Here is a 22,157-nt window from a genome sequence, read left to right on the forward strand (position 1 = left end):
AAAATGAATCGATGAAAAGAAAAATAGTTATGAAATAAGGTTTAAAAAAAATCGCGAAGAATACAATGATACCTATTTCACCAAATTTATATAAGTAAGTATGTCAAATTTCAAGTCAATTGGATCACTGGATGTGGGTCAAATTTAGCTTCCAAGGTTCGACCCAAATAAATAAACAGGGCAAGCTAAAGATAAGCTTGTAAAAACTGCTTGACAAGGAGACATTGACAACTAATCTGTTTCTAAAATAAGAAACATCGCTCCCACTGTACTCCAACTAAGCGCTACTATTCTAGTGCTTAAGTTTGACAGCACTACTTTTCCATCTCACTGCCGACTGACTTCGCTTTTAGCGGCATTCGATAAAAATCGAGCCTGAGGCCAGACTCGGAAACTTGGCCGATCCGAGAAGCGATACTTTAAAGTGTAGTTCGATCTTAATTTTGGACATAGTGTAGACACAAAGTAAAAAAAAAGAAAACCGAAGTGCCTTACAAAAACTTTGAATAAAAACTAGAAACGAAAAGATAAGTCTAGCAATCTAGAATTCTAGTTCAGCTTTAAGCTTATTTTTTTTTTTTATTTTAGTCCCCCTTTCAAGTTTTTTTTAAAGCATTCCTGTTTTTTTTTATTAAAGTCAAAGTCCAAACACCTTTGCTGAGAAGTATCAACAAGAAACTCAACGAGGTATACTTATACTTTTACAATGATTTTCAATTTTCTATAATAACTTAATTAACTTTATACCTATGTATTTTATATTGTTTGATCCCTACTCATATTACAAATGCGAAAGTAACTCTGTCTGTCTGTCTGTTACGTTTTCACGCCGAAACCACTGAACCGATTTTAATGAGATTTGGTATATAGGTAGTTTGAACCCCAAGGATCAACATAGAATACCTTTATACCGGTAGAGGGCACCACCGCGCGATTACCTAGATCCGAAGAACGAAGTTGCGGGCATAAGCTAGTATTTTTATAAAAATGGTAGCTTAAAACTGTTATAGCGTATAACAATATATGTATATTTGAAATAATCTAATTATTAGCTTTCATTCGATACCCATATTTTATGCTACAGTAAAAAAAATCTCCCATTCATATTTTTTCGCATACAAAATATTATCTGTTTTCTGCACTAGGTACTTACTGCGAGTATGTATTGTCAGGTTCAATTAAAAGGAATTTTATTGTACTGTTTTTAATGTATTGTATTGTAAGAGACTCAGAAAGCATTCAATCTGTGTCTACCAACCCACGGTAGCTGTTACTACCCACACTTGTACCAATGTAAGCTACTAAGGTCACGGTCGCTCACTTCTCAGAAAGGTCATCGTAGCCCTAAGGCTAAAAAGTTTGGAGGTACGGAGTTAAGTGTCGATTAAATACATCAAAAGAGTAAAAGCAAGTGACATTTTGTTTTCAAGTTCTATATCCGTGTACTTTTCAAGGGTCAACTGAAAGAGATCCCTCTAAAGCTTGTATGGGTGTCACGCGTTAGTATGGCAAAGCCTCTTCCTTCGGTGGCGTTTCGGAAAATCACAATTTGCGAGATCTTTGATTCATTCACATACACTAGCGCTCATAGATCCATGAGTCGACTAAATAAGCTTTTATCGTAAGACTGAGGGCTTTAATGAGTCGATATTCGTAATTCTAGTACCGCCCGTGCGACATACAATGTTTTTCATCACATTTGCGAGTACAATTGTATATTAGTTTTTCCTTTACAATATTGCATGCCATGCAATAACAAACTCATTTACCGACCTTGGGCTTCATGAAATGAAAATTAGTACGGGGAATGACTCATTTACCGACCACGGGTTTCATGACAAGCACATTAAGGTCGAGGTTTTATTTGGGGGGTTACCTGCATGTTACGACACTGTTTACGAGAAAGTGTGATGAAAAATATTTTTTTAATCGATCGGTTTGATTATAAAGCAGCGTTTCCACCAGAGATGTGCGAGGATGTGTTGCGAGGAATTATATTTTTCATTAACCAATAGAAACGCCTTATTTACCTCGCCTCGCTCCGCTCAGCTGTTTCCACCAGAGATGTGCTGTGCGAGGATGTGTAAATGAAGCGTTTCTATTGGTTAATGAAAAACACATCCTTCGAAATACATCCTCGTACACTATTGGTGGAAACGCTGCATAAAATGCGTATTTTAAATTGCCGCAATGATGGCCGCCGATTTCGATACCCCTGGTAATAGGCGCCGTTACCTTAATTATAATATCAGTAAAGCTCTAGTAATCTTAGTTTAAATACAGAACAAAAACACTAGAATTATACATGATTCAAAACCATTTTTACTAACAAAAAGCTTGTAATCGTTAACTTGGTAGGTAAGTTCGCCAACTTCGGCGCATAATCTCAGAGAGTGGATATTGTTAAACTTGTGACAAAGCGGGCGCAACTTGCTCTGAAGCCTTTCAGCGGTAAGTTATTTATTTATCAGCAAACTTTGTGTGTTAATAACGAGTTTTTAAAACCTAACTATCACTTAGTCCATCTGTTTCTCATCTTTAGGTGACTCGAGCGTTTTGACTGCTCGGTTCAACGTCATTACCATCCCACGGTATTAGCACAATGGAAGGATGTCGCAAGAATTTCGAGCATAGAATTAGCATCTGTATTGACTTTAGTTTCATAAAAAAATACCTTTAGTGTGATCTTTTTAAATAATACTTGCCGAAACGGTTATGAGGAACAATATTACGCAAAGCGCTGAACCTGTATCTGACCAACGACGTTGTTATTTGTGATGCATTTGTTTTTTTTCCGCGCAATAATAATTATTATAAAGAAAAGTCAGTGTGTAATTTAGCTGTTGAAATTTAGTACGTTCCTCTAACGCAGTAGTTCCCAAACTTATTTTTCTCGTGGACCACTTTCAAAATTTTACTGGTTTCGGTGGACCCCCTGCTGCTAAATTTCTACCACATTCTTTAAGTCGCCAAAAAATAAAAATTGAGTCGCCTCTGAGTTCTGTCCAGTCGCTTGCCTTATTAAAATATTATCTGCTTAGTTAGGTACTTAAAACAATGTAGGTAGGCCCTTATAAAAACTATGCTTACATTTTGGCTCTTTACTATCAAAAGCAGATAAATTTTCGTGGACCCCCATTAACATCTTATGGACCCCCATTTTTTGTTCACGCCTACGTAGACCCCCAGCAAGTCTCCCGTGGACCCCTGGGGGTCCACCTGGACCACTTTGGGAATCACTGCTCTAACGTATACGCCGAAATGGTTTAAGAAAAGATGGGACGGCTGTTAGTCATACCCTGGACTTGGCGCGGACACTACCGTGCCCTCAAATAGAATTTAAAAAAATTCGTTGTAGCATGTTCAGCTAAATTAAACAATTACTTTGCTCACTCACAACTTTAGGATAGGATCTAAATAACAAATGTGTCTTCATTCAGCTCTTTCACCACTTCACTGTAGAAACACACACAAATCCGACTATCACCGCCACCACAGAAAACTGACGCGTTCCGAACTCAACCAGAGTTCATCTCCAGAGCACCACAACCGTTCACCATGCTAATAAATGTCAGATGATAATGGACCTCAGCAAAGTAACACCTGATTCATTAAATTAAGTTTAGCTAACTCATGTATATTGTATTTCAAAGAACAATTCAATTTTAAGAGCTCTGATTTGTCTTACCAAGAACCTAAAGAAGAAAAAGTAAACACATAAGAAATTACTCTCTAAAGGGTTACCGACCTGTCTAGCCGCGCGGCCATTATATATACTTAGCTAAATTGAATTTTATCTAATACTAGTCATACCCGCGTGAATGTTTGTCACGCTGCGCGGACCTCGTAAATTTGGCGTATTTTATCGCCGTCGCATGTGAACTGGACTGTACCTATTTTGTTGCTTTTACTAAAATGTTGTTAAATATTTTGTTAGAAAGCAAACACTAAAACTCACCAAGTCGCTCTGCAACAGAAATAACAAAGGGACAAACTAAAAAACCAAAAGCATATTAATTCGATAAAATTATGTAAGTATAACAAAAAATAAAAAGTATGAGCTCTCACCATAGTATACACGAAGATTATATTTGGTGCTAATATAGTAGACTATAGGGATCTCGCTAAATTATTGATGGCATCGGTAAAAAAAACCTTAAAACTTGAACCAAGATCCTTCCTAAACCATCATCAATGTGATGTTCATTTACATTTTTGAACAAGAAACTACCGTGAGACTCACTCATATTAAATATAATGACCCGGATAACTCACGTCTTAAATCGAGTTTAGCTCGACATGTTTCGGGCTAATCCGTAGCCCTTCGTCTTCGGAGCAACGCGACTCAGCGGCTGCTGCAACACGCGCACTGCGCGCCGCCGCTCTGCTCGCGCGACTACCCGACGAAACTGACACCGGCACACAACTACCCGCGTTTTCATCATCATTACAACTGTCAAATGTAGGGTAGCACACAACACTAACAATATCGCTCTGCAAAGGTACGTTCACACACACCGATGACGCAGCACGAGTATTTAACACCGTTTTCCAACTCGGAGGTACCGTCCAACCACTATCCCGGTTGAAATTCGGCCGACGACTAATCTCGATGGCTTCACGCACTTTCCGCGGAATGAAAAATTTCTCTCTCGCAAGTACAGATACCTTATCAAATCTGATATAGTGCGTCGAATCCGAGTTCATTGAGTGCTCAGCCACAGCAGACCCCTTGTCGTCCTGTTTCCTCATACTGCGTATGTGCTCCGATACCCTTGTGGAAACGTTCCGTCCAGTCTCTCCAATATAGCTCTTGCCACAGGCACAGGGAATCATATATACCCGGGGCCACTCAGGGGCTCCTTATCCTTCGGCGAACGTACCAACTGTCTGAGCTGCATATGAGGACGGAAAATCGACTTGATGCTATATCTTCGGCGTAACAAGTGTCCGATTTTATCCGTCACCCCTTTTATAAACGGTAAATATACTCGTCATAGACCGGTGGGAGCTGAGAGGGTTCCGGTATATTTACCGTTTATAAAGGGGTGACGGATAAAATCGGACACTTGTTACGCCGAAGATATAGCATCAAGTCGATTTTCCGTCCTCATATGCAGCTCAGACAGTTGGTACGTTCGCCGAAGGATAAGGAGCCCCTGAGTGGCCCGGGGTATATATGATTCCCTGTGCCTGTGGCAAGAGCTATATTGGAGAGACTGGACGGAACGTTTCCACAAGGGTATCGGAGCACATACGCAGTATGAGGAAACAGGACGACAAGGGGTCTGCTGTGGCTGAGCACTCAATGAACTCGGATTCGACGCACTATATCAGATTTGATAAGGTATCTGTACTTGCGAGAGAGAAATTTTTCATTCCGCGGAAAGTGCGTGAAGCCATCGAGATTAGTCGTCGGCCGAATTTCAACCGGGATAGTGGTTGGACGGTACCTCCGAGTTGGAAAACGGTGTTAAATACTCGTGCTGCGTCATCGGTGTGTGTGAACGTACCTTTGCAGAGCGATATTGTTAGTGTTGTGTGCTACCCTACATTTGACAGTTGTAATGATGATGAAAACGCGGGTAGTTGTGTGTGCCGGTGTCAGTTTCGTCGGGTAGTCGCGCGAGCAGAGCGGCGGCGCGCAGTGCGCGTGTTGCAGCAGCCGCTGAGTCGCGTTGCTCCGAAGACGAAGGGCTACGGATTAGCCCGAAACATGTCGAGCTAAACTCGATTTAAGACGTGAGTTATCCGGGTCATTATATTTTCATTTACATTGTATAAAGGAGATGCTTGAGGCGATTCTGGTCGTCCAAGATCCCTTTGATATACCATTATGACCGACTATTTACTATTTCCACGTCATGTGCAGCAAATGACGGGTTATCATGTTGTTTATAATAATACTGTTCCATTGTCCGGTAGCTCGGTGCTTTTCGTCCCCAGATTTATCCCTAATTGCGACCTCAAAGCCCGTGTGCCGCTGAAAAGTTTCGTTTTAAACTTGTGAATACGCGTTTAAATGACCTTTTTTTTAAAACCTGGATGAAAAAACTTTGCTGCTGTTTTAAATTTTAAATTGAATTTGTCACATTATTATGAAGTTGAAGCATATTCATTTAAAATAGTTTCGATACTGTTGGCACATGATGTAAGCAAATAATCCACAAAAACACGTCGTCAGTAAAAATACAGTTCTGGTTAGACTTTCAACGGTGTTCTTTTCTGGCGTATTTCAGGTGAACATTCCATGTTCTAACTACCCCATTTAGAAATGCAGCCGTGCATCGGGTGCCGTAGTGGGTTAAGTATAATTTAGTGTTTATCGCCCCTGGTTTGCGCTAAATCAGTGCTAACGGCCAGGTGTCGCGGCTGTTTACATAAGCACTGAGCCACGACACTGATATACTGGTATGTAACGTGGAAGTCATAAAAAAGCTACACTTAATTTTGAACCAAAATGTATCATCATCATCATCCCAGCCTATATACGTCCCACTGCTGGGCACAGGCCTCCTCTCAGAACAAGAGGGCTTGGGCTATAGTTCCCACGCGGGCCCAGTGCGGATTGGGAACTTCACATGCACCATTGAATTGCTTCGCAGGTTTGTGCAGGTTCCTCACGATGTTTTCCTTCACCGCAAAGGTCGTGGTAAATTTCAAATGTAATTCCGCACATGAATTGGAAAAACTCAGAGGTGCGAGCCAGGTTTGAACCCACGACCCTCTGTTTGAGAGGCGATAGGTCAAACCACTAGGCCACCACCAAAATGTATGGCTGGATTTATTTTCGTCAACATGAAGCAATTAGCTAAAGTGAATTTTAACATAGTTGAAAAGTTGGAATAAAGCGACCCCAATTAAGTAATTACGGTAAATTGGAAGTAAAAATACGTGCGGCGAGGCAAGGTGAAGCTTCTGTGGATGAAAGTTGAACAATTAAACATCAATAATCTAAATAATTATCTAACCAAATTTATTTTAATTGATTACCGTTTTTCATATCCATTTTACCCAGGACGGAATTGAAAGAGTAAATGTGTTTGGGGTAAAAAAAAAATGCATTTTTATGAGAGTGTGTCTGCCAGGTTGATTGTGTAAACACTGTTGCTTGTACTATTATTTATTTAAACTCTTAAATATTTCATAATACCGTTTCAATACGTCGTCGACAACGTTCAGCATAGACATCTCGTCGTCTAACAGCTCTAGGTCTCGCTAAGCCAGAACAATGCCTTGTTTAAGTCTGAGTTGGCTTCGCAGGACGTCCGCCGCATCCCCACGCTCGGGTGGAGCGCTGTTGGCAAATAGGAAAGTGAATTGCGGTTGCAGAATTTGAAGATCGATGTGTCTTTGCTACCTTGGCAGAAGCTTTACAAAAATTACATTTTAAATATGCTGTGTAACTTTCTTTTAAGTAGCTACAGTTTTGACTGAGTGGTCGTGATCGTCGTCGGTTGAAAATCAATAGCGAACTTTTATGACGTGTTTTATGGATACAAGCATTTATTTAACTTACAACGTTAGTATTTTTGGTAGTACTGGTTTCAAAAATTCATTTCACTTCTTTGTGTTCTATAGAGCTGAAATTACTTATAAATTTGGCGAAAATCTAACTAATCTTTATCTAATTAATCTTTGAGTAAAATTCTGGTGGCCCAGCCGGCCATGATTGTATCTGCAAGAGTTAATTCATCAACGGGTATGGGTATCGACTTGAAACTTACTACATACGTATTTTTTTACAATAAAATTAAGCTTAAGAATACCAAATGAGAGGTGCTAATAAGAGCTATTTTATAATTATAACCATGCTTTGTTCTATAATTCTCGGCTGAGTTCTCAAGTATCACTCTGCAGGCTTAACTTTTTTGCTTCTCATCTCGGGCACGCCGTCTACATCCAATATTAATACCAAGATTAAAGTAAAGTTGAAAGCTAGTTCCGAACAAATTAAATTTGCATGCACTCCAGTTCTCATGGAATCTTTCAGGTCGTGTATTCAGTTTGTATAATTCATTGTTTTCCTTTTATAACTCGATCCTTTCTAGAGCTGAATGAGGATGTTTTATTTTAAACCAAGTTTAAACTGGTATGATGGGCGTGTTGCGAAATAGAACAATGAGGTTGGAGGGATTCATAGTTAAATCTGTGCCGCTACGGCAGCCTCAGAGCAGACTATTGCCGCCTGTGGCCTCGTTCAGGGATAGATTGAAGAAACTGTGGGAGTAGGTAATCGTATTCTTTTTATTTTTATTTATATGTATTGTTTATTCATAATTGTATATGTGTGTATATCATACTAATTGTTGTTTATTAAGTGTTTCTATTTATATGTTATATACCTATTCCTTTCTTCTCACTGTGCATAAACTACTGTTCGCCTATCTTTAAGTTTTCCTTTCCTGTTTAGGTTAGCTTGAAAAGATCCCTTTTAGGGATAAGTTCGCCTTTGTACTCTACAATAAAGTATTTACATACATACATACATACTATTCCATTACTATAGATTTAGCCCCTAATCTATACCTATTCTAGGGAGCTTCGAGCATTATTATACCAAACTTAAGCTGTCTGTCTCATCGTCTTGGCCCATGCATGTATGTCTCAGGCATAAGTCTTCTCTCACGCACTCAGAGGGCTTGGGCCATAGTTCACACGCAAGCCCAGTGCGGATTGGAGACTTCACACATATTGAATTTCTTCTCAGTTGTAAGCACGGTTTCTCAGAATGCTTTTCTTCACAGTAAAGCTCATGAATTTCAGTGGTCATTTCGCAGATAAATTCTAAAAACTCACTGGATCGAAACCCTCTACATGAGAGGCCATAGATAGGTCAAACCACTTGGCTCCCACGGCCTATACTTAATTAGTAGACTTGAAATATGGTGTGCAATTGTAGTTTGGGTGACAATGCAAGTACGGTCAACAAAAAGTACAGTCAGTAAAAAAAGCTTGTATCAAAATTGAAATTTTTATGGTTAGGTTATTTATTTTGTAAAGACGTGTGCTCCGGATGCGAGCTCGCGATGTGTGATGTGGATGTGTGCTGTTGTTGCGTGTTAATTATTACTCGTTGTTAGCGTGACAGTGACGCCGTGGTGGCCTAGTGGTTTGACCTATCGCCTTCAAGCAGAGGATCGCGGGTTCAAACCACGGCCCGCACCTCTGAGCTTTTCGAAATTCATGTGCGAAACTACATTTGAAATTTACCGCGACCTTTACGGTGAAGGAAAACATCGCGAGGAAACCTGCACACAACTGTGAAGTAATTCAATGGTGTGTGTGAAGTTCCCAATCCGCAGCGGGCCCGCGTGGGAACTACGGCCCAGGCCCTCTCATACGGCAGCAGTATAATAATAATAATAATAATAATACTTGGTGGATAACCCGTAAATGTAGTTAATACCAGCCTAGAGCTGAGAAAAACCAATCCTTTGAAAATAATAATAATAATAATGCAACTAGACCCTGAAAATAGCCCTCCGCAATCTTCTTAAAAAATATTGATTCTACAACTCTTGCTACATTTACTTGGTGGATAACCCGTAAGTGTAGTTAATACCAGCCTAGACCTGAGAAAAAGCAATCCTTCGAAAATAATAATAAAACTTTATTTTACCAACAACAACAAAACATTTTACAATCACGCAAAGTAAATATTTACTTAGTCTAAAGGTGGGTAGGTACATATATTGTAGGTTTATACTTTGAGTATTAATGATGTCCTTTACTCCCCGTACTAGTTATAAACTGTATCACGGTGAAGTAAGATTCGTCATTCTTAATCGTGAAGTCAAATTAGACATGTGTGTAGACCAATGTACGTTTAATAAAACAAGTGGGACGTAAATAGGCTGTGATGATGATGATGAGTTTCTTGCCGGATTCTTCTCAACAGAAGTTTTTCTGAACTGGTGATAGATTTTTTTGACATTCATAGTGCTTGTTATAGCCTCATCATCATCCCAGCCTATATACGTCCCACTGCAGGGCACAGGCCTCCCTCAGAATCAGAGGTTCCCACGCGGGCCAGTGCGGATTGGGAACTTCACACACACCATAGAATTTCTTCGCAGGTTTGTGCAGGTTTCCTCACGATGTTTTCCTTCACCGCAAAGCTCGTGGTAAATTTCAAATGTAACTACGCACATGAATTTCGAAAAACTCAGAGGTGCGAGCCGGGTTTTGAACCCACGACCCTCTGCTTGAGAGGCGATGGGTCAAACCACTAGGCCACCACGGCTTTTCAAACCACCTATGTTATAGCCTAAATTGAATAAAGATATTTTGACTTTGACTTTGATGTTAGCCTGTGTCCTGGTTGTGGTAACAGTACCGTAGTTTCTCATCTCTGGTGGATGGCACTCTGAAACTTGTGATGCGACTTCTGCCGGAGGCGAGCGCATTAATTGCAGCGATGTCCGATTTGTCCGTGATCTGTTGTCCGATAAACTATTGTTCCGGACTCCGGACGAGCGTTTGCTTGCGGCTAGGAGCTTGTCTAGAATGTTTAACCTGAAATTGAAATTTGCAAGACGCTGGTAACGAAAGTGCAACTCGGAGACAACTTAGACGGCGGTTTGAAAGCAGGTGCTGCAGAGATAGAAGCCCAATATACCTCTATAGGTAACGAAGGCTACTTTTTAATATTGTTACCCATATGACCTTCTGGGAAAACTAAATTAACCCCCCCTTAAAATTTAATAAATAGATACAACGCAAGCAAATAAAAATATCTTATTCATCACAAAAATACTTTGAACTTTTAAAATCAGTCTTTAGAATAAGTAAAAATAACAGCTAGAAAGAGATGCCACCTGCGATAGGTGCTTACTGGGTTGGGTTGCGATCTATCATTTTTAATTTTGACTATTTAGCTAGGTATTTAATTAAATTAGGTCTTAATTATTAGGTTCTTTAATACCCTCAGAGAGTAAAATTACCCATACGTTCGGAACCACTGCTCTATATAATGTAATTGAGTTAGACGACTAAAGGTCCACTCCTGCTGGCGCGTGCTGACGCACCGACTTCAAACTAGTTAGTAGAAAAATATATATTTCTTGTAGTTGGTTAAATTTTTGGTTAAAAACTTTATTTGGGGTCGATTTTTTTTGTTAATAAACATCTTTTTTTAAGTAAGCGTTTATTAGCGTGCGCGACTGCCACATTTGTTGAAATTAACGGTCACCGCTGAACTTTCCTACCACAAGCTCTACTATAACACAATAGATATTATCGCTATCCAAATGTACTAGATAACAAGATACCCTGCAAACACGTTATGAAATTAGTCTAAAGCTTAACTCCATTCCAAATCGATAAACAACGCAACACCTGAAGCTGCCTCTCCCGCTTACATTTCATACGTGAGAAGAGGATAGTTAGTGTAATTGTTGGTTTTGAAAATAATAGAGTGTGTTGAATAGGGGTGCTGGAACAGTTAAGTAAACGTTTGTTCAGCGAAATGCCACCACGGGTTTGTTGTGACAGGCGGCGAGCTCCAACGGGTTCTGACAAGCTGGTTGTATACCAAGTATAAATAATAAATATTGATCATAAAAAGTTGCAGACCTTTAGGAAAAAATAGTAAAAAGAAACTAAAAACACGCTTCACAATAGCAAACCAAACAGAAAAACATAAAAAAATTGAGTTTTACTTAAGAATATTTAGTGTTATTATTAAAGGAAATTTTTATTGTAAAAAAACCGCAGGGTGGTTTGTAAAATACATATTTTAAAATAACTTTATATTTATCAATATTCTGTCAAAGAAATATTTATAACAACTAACGAAACCAACTGTTGAACTTTAAGTTTAACAGCTTCTACACCATTCCACATTTTTTTTTAACTTTAGTTTTTTTATGCTATTTAAAAATTCTTTCAAAAGAGCGTCAAGCCGAAAATCGTATTGAGTTATATCGGTACTTAATTGGTAAATAGTAACGAACATTTTTGCAAACTCCGTTTAACCTTTACTTAAGTGGCAAATGATATTCCAACTTAGAATTTACTAATTTTCGAATTAATGATGACATTAATTATGATTAAGATTTTAAATTATTGGTTTCATCGACTTACACTCTCGTCTGTGATATTGTCAGCTGTCACCCGCACCATGCTAGAATGAAAGACTCTTGATGAGCAGGGGGGGACAGTCGCCTATACCGTACTAATTCACGTCGATAGCGCCGCCATCTTGTCATTTGTTTCAGATAGATGTCACTGTAAGTTTGAGATCACAACATTTTATTTGTTAAAAATATTTGTCGTTGATAATTGTATTGTAATTTCTAATATAAAGTCACATAATTGTATCGTTCAGTCGTTACAAATATTTTTTGTGTAGCAACCCTCTATGTCAGGCGTCTATTCGCGCTCAACAAGGAACAAGATGGCTACGTTACAATCGAAACTCAGACCACATAAAAAGTAAAGACAGTGCTGCAAATGAAAATTGAGTCTACTCTTTGTTGATGAGTCTTGTGGAAGAGCGTTTCGGGCGCGCAATGAACAGGGACCACGCTCGCGCTGTCGGCTCAACGCAACCGGCCATCGCCCAAATATTTGCCCACCCGTCAAACATAGACGCTTTGTCACACTCTGTTGTCGTTGGGGCTCACGTGGCCGCGTGATGTGGCGGGGCAAGCGAGACGAGGGCACGCTGTGACGCAATCTGACAGACGTGACGCGGTGTCACAGTGAATTTATTTGTGTCATACGAAATAGCGGTTTCATGTGCGTTTGACAAATTGATAAATTATAAAGAGGAAGGCGGCGGGCGGGATTACGATTTCAGCTGACTATTTAGGTAATAATGTATCAATAAAAAATACATAATTACGGTTAAACAACAAAGCGCTGTAAAATTCGCTGTAATAAGTAGATACAAAACGCACATAAAAAGTATACAAAAATACAATTAAAAAAAAGTTAAGGAAATCACACAAACCCACTGCCACTGGTACGAAAAATATAAGATCACACTAATAAAATTTAACTTAACAATTCATGCTAAGACTTTTTAAAATTACAATAAAATTACATTAATTAGGTACTTCAATAATAAACTTAAGGGGCCTACAGAAATCTTCTTCGAAGGGTATAAACCCTGTGTTTGCATATTCGCTGAAAAAACTAAAAATAGTATTCCTTTGGCTAATAGGTAGGCAAAAATATATATACACCACTTTATGCACTGAACATTAAGGCCGTATATACATATTTTTGCAACTTTGGCCGTGTCGATATCTTTGCCCTTGACTGTACCTACCTACCTATCATTATTAAAAAAATATACATAAAATAAATATTTTCTGTAATTTATTATTATTATTATTTATTGGTTCATTTGTGTAATTTTTGCTGCATATGTGTGTCTTCTGTGTTAGTCTTCTTGTCTTCTTTCTTTCAAAATAACTTATTTATCACTAGTTCTGCGCTTGAAGCGTTATCATCGCCCCACTAATAATTCCGAACGCGCCGCCACTTCAACTCGACGTGATCTCCACGACATTAACATTCAGCTCGCGTAAAATTAAAGCCTTCATTAATTAAAAAAGGTCACCGAAAAATATTTACCCCAAGAAATATTTCCTCATTAAAATACAAAAGTTCGCCAGATGGATATGCAGGGAGAAGTGCGTGATGTTTTATGCATCGAGGTGTCAGGTAGCTAAATTAAATTTGGGCATGCAAATGTCAGTCACAAGTCATGGTGGAATTACTGGAGCTCTTGAAGGCGTCATGCCGCAGCCGAGGCGGGGGCAGCTTCAGCATTGTGTATAATGATATATTTCTTATATTATTTGTTTGTGCAATGCTAACACTTACGATTACTTTCTATGTATAGTTTATAGAATATGTGTAATAGTACATTGTGTCTTAAGGGCGGTAAATAAGGAATTACGAACGAGAGTCTATTAGAAGCCCGAAGTCGAAGACTGAGGGCTTTAATGAGTCGATGTTCGTAATTCTAGTACCGCCCGTGCGACATACAATGTTTTTCATCACATTTGCAAGTAAAATTTTATATTTGTAAAAGAAAAAATATAATTCTTCCAAATATTGGCGATACCTTAGGCTGTGCTCTTGGCAGCGTCGCCCTCAACCTCCCCCTCCCTCAGCATGCGCCGCAACGTGCGTGTGCATGTGGTCCATGTGGTCCTGCAGCAGCGCGCGCAGCGCCATCAGTACGGGCACGGACTCATTTACCGACCTTGGGCTTCATGACAAGAAAATGTGTACGCGCAATGACTCATTTACCGACCACGGGTTTCATGACAAGCACATTAAGGTCTAGGGTTTTATATGGGGGGTTGCAACTAAGGTAGCCTGCATGTTACGACACTGTTTACGAGCAAGTGTGATGAAAAATAAATTATATTTTATCCCTGGTAGATGTGCATAGCTCCGATAGTAAAAAACTTAAGATTACTTAATAAAAGCTATGGTTTTTTAAAGGCCAGTGGCGCTGAACAGGATTTGAGTCCACATCTGGTTATCCGCGCCAATTGTCGTACCAATTGCACCAATCTTTCGGAAGTGGCCTTTAAATTTTTTGTGATTTTCACAGATAACTATTACAACACCGGGACTTATTATAAAAGTTTAAAACATTATTAAATTTATGAAGTAGATACTCTATCTATAGTATAATGTGTGTAGACACGTGTGTCAACCGTCGCAACACAGAGTAAGCTTACTGCAGATGTAGTGTTGGTATAGCTCTGTGTAACTGTAGATTAAGCTCCGAGGATGTGTTGCCAGGAATGTGATATTCATAAACCAATAGAAACGGTTCATTTACACATCCTCGCACAGCACATCTCTGGTGGAAACAGCTGAGCGGAGCGAGACGAGGTAAATAATAATAATAATAATAATAATAATAATAATAATAATAAATTCATTTATTTCGGGCAACTTGGCCCATACAATAAATACCTTACAGACTAACATACATATTTATAATCAATATTTAAAACTAATTTGGTGACAAAACGGCGTGACCCCGTTGAGTCACCGTCCCCGACGTCGCATTCATCTGCGGCATGGTGCCCCGGTACCGCCGGAACACGACGTCTTTCGGCCAGAAGGCAGCACTCGCGATGGTCCCCCCCCCCCATCAGCAGCCGCGGCACGCGCACCACAAACGAGCTGAAGTGCACGTAGTGGCGCGACTGCAGCTGGAACACCCTCAGCGTGTATCCACTCTTCCGGCGGACGTATTCCACCACATCTGCGACTGCGACGGTGTGATGCAGACGCGACACATACAGTGCCGTATTCGGTGTGGCCGCCCTCAGCCCGGAGCCTGGATCCGGTTCAGCAGAGCCACACAGACTCTTACAAGGTTTCTTGCGAGCCTTGCTTTTCTTCTGCACCAATATGAACCCCTCCTCGTCCACTTTAGTGCTCAAGGGCCTGTTCGGCGTCGAAGTAGCCCTCGGTTCAGTAGCCTTAGGCGGCGCAGGAGGCTGGCGGGGCGCGGCGGCTCGGCCGGCCGCGTCAGCATACCCGCGCCCAGCTGGCTGCTTGTTGGCGGAGTGCTGCGGCCCGCGCGGGGGGCGCGCGGGCGGCGGGGCGGCGGGCGGAACACGAGGCTCAGGCCTCTCACGTTGCACCGGCGGTCGTTTCGACTCGAAACTTGATGCCGCTGAATCGTCATCTGCTTCCAGTCGATTGTTTACATTAGAATTCAACGCATCAACATGTGACCGAGTTACCGGGGCACTATTGCGTAAAGTGGTGATTTCTTTACGCAACTCGGTGATAGTATCCTGCGATACATCGAATTTTCTTGAAAGTTCGGCCAGATTTGCCTTAAGGGTCACGATGTCCTTTAGCAAAGTGGTGACGTCGACGTGGTCGAATGTGACAGGGGGCAGCTTCCGCAGCTCCTTTGCCACAAAAGAGGGCACTTCGTCTGGATCGGTCGCCTTGAACATCGTGATAATGTCCTGGAGACTCTTTATTCCTCCATCCCTTCTGCGAGACGGCATCTGGTCGGCCTTGCCGAGCGTCTGGAAGAGCAGCGCCTTGCCACTGCAAATCTCATCCTCCTTGAAGTTGGACTTGCAGATCTGCACGATGCTGACTTCATCCATGGTGTCGATGGCGTTTTGAATGAACGCCAACAGTTCATTCGCAATGAGTTGTTGCGAACTCATAGCGACGTCAACGGGCAGCGGCTAGGCCGCGCTACGCGATTTCGCAATCTTTCGGTGCAGTGATACACGTCCGTTTCCGAGCGTTGCACGCACTGCACTCAAATCTCTCAAATCTGTAAATGAAGCGTCCGTTTCTATTGGTTAATGAAAATCACATTCCTCGCATATTATTGGTGGAAACATTGCTTTAGAAAGCACGTAAGGGGTATGAGGTATCTAACATGAGTATTACGAGCTTCAAACTGGATTGATAACTCCTACCATTAAATTGAGGTGGCTGTCCCGCGCGCCCGCGCGTTCGACTTCATATACCGCCAGTTTTTCATTTGGGCCCAATTCTCTGCATTACGGAGTTACTCAGCCGCTGCCATAAATATCATTGTAATAATAAAAAACGCCGCGAAATATAACGCTCCGAGTAAACAGGTTAGATGTTTATTTGATTTGCAATTTTGTCTTTTTGAAATGGAAAATGTGAGCTTGTTGCTGTGCCTGAAAACACAATATTATTATCTAAACACTAGCGTTTACCCGCGGCTTCGCACGCGTAAATCGCTATATACAGCAGTTAAATTGAAGTTTAAAATTACATCGTGGTTTTCATTGAAGTTAAATTAAAACACCCATGTCAAATTTCATGACTCTAAGCCCAGCGGTTGTTATTTCGAGATTTTATCCCTATCCCGTGGGAATATCGAGATAAAAAGTAGCCTATGTGTTATTCCAGATGTCCAACTACCTACATACCAAATTTCATGATTCTAAGCCCAACGGTTGTTATTAAGAGATTTGTTCCCTATCCCGTGGGAATATCGGGATAAAAAGTATTCTATGTTTTAATCCAGGTTATAAACTAACTTTTCGCCAAATTTCATCCAAATCCGTCCAGCCGTTTCAGCGTGAAAGAGTAACAAACATACTCACTCACTCACTCACTCACTCACTCACAAACTTTCGCATTTATAATATTAGTAGGATAAGTGACTATGCTGTAAAAAATTAGCATTCTCGATTTAGTACACGATTTGTCCATAATAAGCAGTAAAATATTGTACACTCAAGCCTTGCGAAGTGGACACAAGAAAACGTATAATTTTGGCTAAAATCTGATCTGTTGTGAGCTTCTATTTTGACTTGTACAGTCGAACACACTGATGCAATAGAGTGGAACCCTTTAAATCAATTTCACAATGATTTGCTTGACAAAAGTATGGGATGTTAAAATGAAATTAGTAGTCACCCACCCTGATGATTCCACCCTGGTACATGATTCAATTTGTTTGACTTTAGTTACCTACCGTTGCGCGTTTTAGCTAACTCAAGTTCGAGTGTTATTAGCCACAGAAAATCTATGCGGAATCACATTTTGACAGCTCATAAAATACTATGTCGATCAGTGGTTCAGTGGTTGTAGCTTCACTGTGCATCCTCTATCGCATGTACAACGGGGAGTGCTCCGAGGAGTTATTCGGGTTGATCCCTGCCGCATCCTTTCGCCACCGACCTACGCGACAACACTTCCATCCACACCTTTTAGATGGTTGGCGGTCCTCTACTGTGCGTTTTTCCCCTGCCTCGCACAGCAAAACTTTGGAATGAACTATCGCCTGTGGTATTCCCGGACCGATATGATCTTCAAGTTTTCAAGAAAAGAGCGTACTCCTACCTTAAAGGCCGGCAACGCACTTGTGACTCTTCTGGTGTTGCAGGTGTCCATGGGCGACCGCCTGCTCGTTTGCCCCCTATACCATAAAAAAAAGAATACCAAGTTTCTTACGGCGCATTTTTCTTGGCAATAATGGTCTTTCAAAGTGCTTTCGCGGTGCTTGCGGAAGAAACGTTTTGAATTTTGACTTTTTTAATAGGTAACAAAGGAATTCTATTCCGACCCGGCTACAACATGCATTTAGGCGTCGCAAGCGGCGCTCGCTCCCATCGCTCCAATGCATGCGCATGCATTCCAAATTTATTATTTAATCCGCAGCGCAATCTGCGATCACAATGCAGCGTAACTAACTGCAAACTGCTGTTCAGCTGGTTAATACCGGGTAAAGAAAGGGGAAAGGTCGGGGATAAGGTACGTGTTAAGTCTCCATACAATGCTTTTAGACGAAAGTCTTTAACCAATGTGTGTTGCCAGTGATGACATATGGATCCGAGACGTGGTGCTTTACTTCAGGCCTTATAAATAGGCTCAGAGTTGCTCAGCGAGCTATGGAGAGAGCTATGCTGGGGTTTCTCTACGGGACCGAATCAGAAATGAGGAGATACGTAGAAGAACAAGGGTCACCGACATAGCCAAGCGAATTAGCTCGTTGAAGTGGCAATGGGCGGGCCATATAGCACGGAGCCGAAAAGTTCTCGAGTGGAGACCGCGGATCGGCAAGCGCAGCGTAGGACGTCCACCAACAAGATGGACGGATGAACTGGTTAAAGCTGCGGGTTCACGGTGGATGCAACCACCAGCCAACCGAAGCAACTGGAGGTCTGTGGGGGAGGCCTATGTCCAACAGTGGACGTCCTACGGCTGAGATGATGATGATGACAATGCTGTTAAGGGCTCCGGACTATAAAGTTACCTGCTATTCCTGCCATAGCGGATCATGCAAAAATTATCTGACACGTCACGTCCTACCAGCCCTATAAATAGAGGCGTGTCAGATGCACGCCTTGTTGTCAGATATTGGTGCTGATGGCTCACAAGCCGTGGTAGGCTAGTGGTTTGAAAAATACTCTCTCAAGCAGTTCGATCCCGGGCCTCTGTTTTTAGCCCCCGTCGCCAAAAGAGGGGTGTTACCTATACCACCCCTCTTTTTGACCGCTGTGTGTCTGTGTGTGTGTCTGTCTGTCTGTGGCACCGTAGCTCTTAAACGGGTGGACCGATTGAATGCGTTTTTTTATTTGATAGCAGGTTTTCTAGCGATGGTTCTTAGACATGTTTTATCAAAATCGGTTCAGCCGTTTTGAGATGTTGAACCTTTTAAATGACAAAGTCGGGGATTTTCCAACTTTTTGTTGGTTAGGTTAGGTTATTCAACAATTACGTGCAAAATTACATTTGAAATTTACCATGAGCTTTACGGTGAAGGAAAACATCGTGAGCAAATCCGCGCACACCTCTGTTAAGAAATGCAGTGGCGTGTGTGAAGTTCCTAAGCCGCATTGGGCCCACGTGGGAACTACAGCCCAAGCCCTCCCATTCTGAGAGGAGGCCTATGCCCTACGCGGTTACTTCGGTACACACTCATTCTCTGGCGTTAGTTTAGTCCATCATTCTGCAATTTAGTTTATCGGAACCTGAAACGGAATCGGACCCGAAAACGGAACCGGAACCAGAACCGGAGCCCGAGTGATAGGTGAACGAGATGTTAGTGTAGCACGTGGCAAGTGGGGCGATGAGCGAGTGACTGCCATGACTGGTATAAATCTGTTTGTTTTTGATGTACGCCGTTCAAGTTCGGCCGCCGCGCTAAGCATTGACATCCGATATAACTTCTGTTTCAAAAGTAACGGAACCGGAACCGAAACAGATGTGTAAAACCAAACGGAAGTTCCGACTTAACGGAAACGGAATCGGAGCTCCGTAACGATGGACTGAAATGACGCCAGAACGGACCGAAGTCTATATCCTGCAGTAGGACGTATAGGCCGAAACGGTGATAATGATGATGAATACCTCAATTATTCAATAGGTACCTATAGATATGTTATGTTTGTATCTAGTAACATGAACATGTAAAACTATTCCAGATTAAAAAGCATAGTAGTGAAGTGACGTTCAAAAATCAAATAACAGACTGCAACAAATTCAAAACGAACATTTCGCTAAAAAACTTCAATACCTGCATACGGGTCAACCGCATTCAAATTTCATCGCTATCACATCCTGAGAAGGTTTCTTTTAGCTTTCGTCGTTTTGACACAAACCGTCTATATCCATGTGTATATCACGACAATTACTGTTACCGATTCCCATCCTAATGGCGTTTGTTATAAGGTTGACATTTATTTTAAAAGCATGCATGATCTGCTAGACTACGTTTTAGGGCGATTACAGACTAGCGTTTTTTCTGCGCTCACAGGGCGGTTCAGACTAGCTTCTTATTTGCGCGTTTCACTTATACGTGCGCTACATTAAACTGTGTAACAAAAAGCGCAACGTCTTACAATACGCGCCTACATGCGCTTAAAAAACGAGATTATACGCGTGTATAAAACGCTGGTCTGAAAAGAAATGTTTTCGATCTTGCTTATTCGAGCTTATAATGCGCGTCAATTTTCACAGAAAACAAAACCGCGCCTGTACTATCGAACCAACTGAATCGTGACACTGTGGAACCTTTTCGTAGAAAAAGTCATAGTGACATCGCATTGCTTAAGCCGGGGTTATATTAAAGCCACGCCGCGTGTCGCAACGCGTGGGATTGCAATCGGTTACATACATTTTATATGAACGTGGTTACATTAGCACAGCCCCGCGTGTCGCCGTCGCCGAGCGAGCTGACGCCACGCAGACCGCTCGATTTCGATCGGCGTGGGCTAGGTGATGGGGAAGTGACGCGTTGGCTCGCTCCACGCTAGTATAATCACCACGTGGCTACGCGCATTCATACAAATTAATCAGCACGCGCGGCTACACGATACTGTAGTATAATCACAGCCCATTGAGTCAGGCAGCGTAGCGACACGCGGCGTGGCTCTAATATAACCCCGGCTTTAACAAGGGAATTCATTATGGCACTTGCTGTGTGAGTGTTCTATAATAATAATAATAAACATTTATTTCGGAAAACTTGGTTCCATAAAAAAAATACATACAAAGAAAATAAAACGATTACCTACTACAAAAATGTGTTAGTTTAGTACTTAAATTATGATTAGTATTAAAATTAAAATTATAATCTACGTGCTAACATGCAAACTGTTCCAGTGCTTAGCAAAGGGACAATCCAACCTACTCGCTATCACTCCCAGGATACTGTTGGCACTGCTATGAGTACGCCTCATTAAGGAGGCAGCTCGCTTGCGCAAGATGGCATGAAAGCCATCTACTTTCGTCTCAGCAAACATACCAGAGGCGCTACATTATTTTGGCAACCCCAACAACATCCTGAGCATGTTTATATTGCACGCGTAGGGCGCTGATTGACTTTTGGGTATAGCTAATCCAGAGGTTGCACGCATAAAAGGACTGGCAGTACGCCTTAAACAAAATTACTTTAACCTCTTTTGTGCAGCGTGCGAACCTGCAAGCCAACATGTTTACCCTGACAGCGAACGCCCTACGCTATCTATATCGGGTCAGGAATCAAATGGTTCGACTATACAAATCAACGCACGTAAAAAGAGCTCCTGGCGATATACCTGCGCAGTGAGCGAAATACGGACCAAATTGGCGGCGGAGCAGTGGGGGACGCGGGAGGGGGCGTAGGAGCCAATGAGGAAGGTAGGAGCGCGCGCGCGGCCGTCACGCCATTGGCTTGTTAGTTGACAGATGCGCAAACGTATCCCCTCCACTAGCCATCCAGAGCTCATTACGTGCGTTAACACCACAGAATAATTAATAATGCGCGCAAATAAATCGCTAGTTTGTAATCGTCCTTATGTGGCGGACTATACCATTCGTCACGGGTACAGTTGAGCGCGGCATTGGATAAAGCCGTTGCGGTTTCGCGCAATATCTCATCGCGTAGCGTCAGTGTTGTCAGACTAGCAAATTAATCCCTGTGTTTTAGTGTCTATTGTTGAAAATTTTGGCGACAGATGCGGAAATACTGATCTATTTCATGTTTGATGGATATTTTGTTAGGTCGTTTTAGGATTTCCCTCGCAAGGACCTTTATAAGTTACTACTTAACCCCCAATAAAATAAATATGAAAAGCTTAAAAAAAATGAGGTTAAGCGATCAAAATTTATTTTACTACAAAATAGTGGTAATCTAAAGTAAACCCACAAAAAACTTTTCATGTGAAAGAACC

General features: G+C 41.5%; 1 protein-coding gene across 1 annotated transcript; it reads right to left on the minus strand.

The window, feature by feature from the left end:
- Positions 1–5,851: 5,851 nt before the first annotated feature.
- Positions 5,852–16,178, minus strand: LOC141433736 (uncharacterized). Its single transcript, XM_074095828.1, has 2 exons — positions 15,204–16,178; positions 5,852–5,983 (listed from the first exon to the last, which is right to left on the minus strand). The coding sequence occupies exons 1-2, from the start codon at positions 16,176–16,178 to the stop codon at positions 5,852–5,854; spliced, it is 1,107 nt and encodes a 368-aa protein (XP_073951929.1).
- Positions 16,179–22,157: the final 5,979 nt, after the last annotated feature.

This window comes from Choristoneura fumiferana, chromosome 12, assembly GCF_025370935.1.
Source record: "Choristoneura fumiferana chromosome 12, NRCan_CFum_1, whole genome shotgun sequence".
In the NCBI taxonomy this organism is placed as follows: Eukaryota; Metazoa; Arthropoda; class Insecta; order Lepidoptera; family Tortricidae; genus Choristoneura; species Choristoneura fumiferana.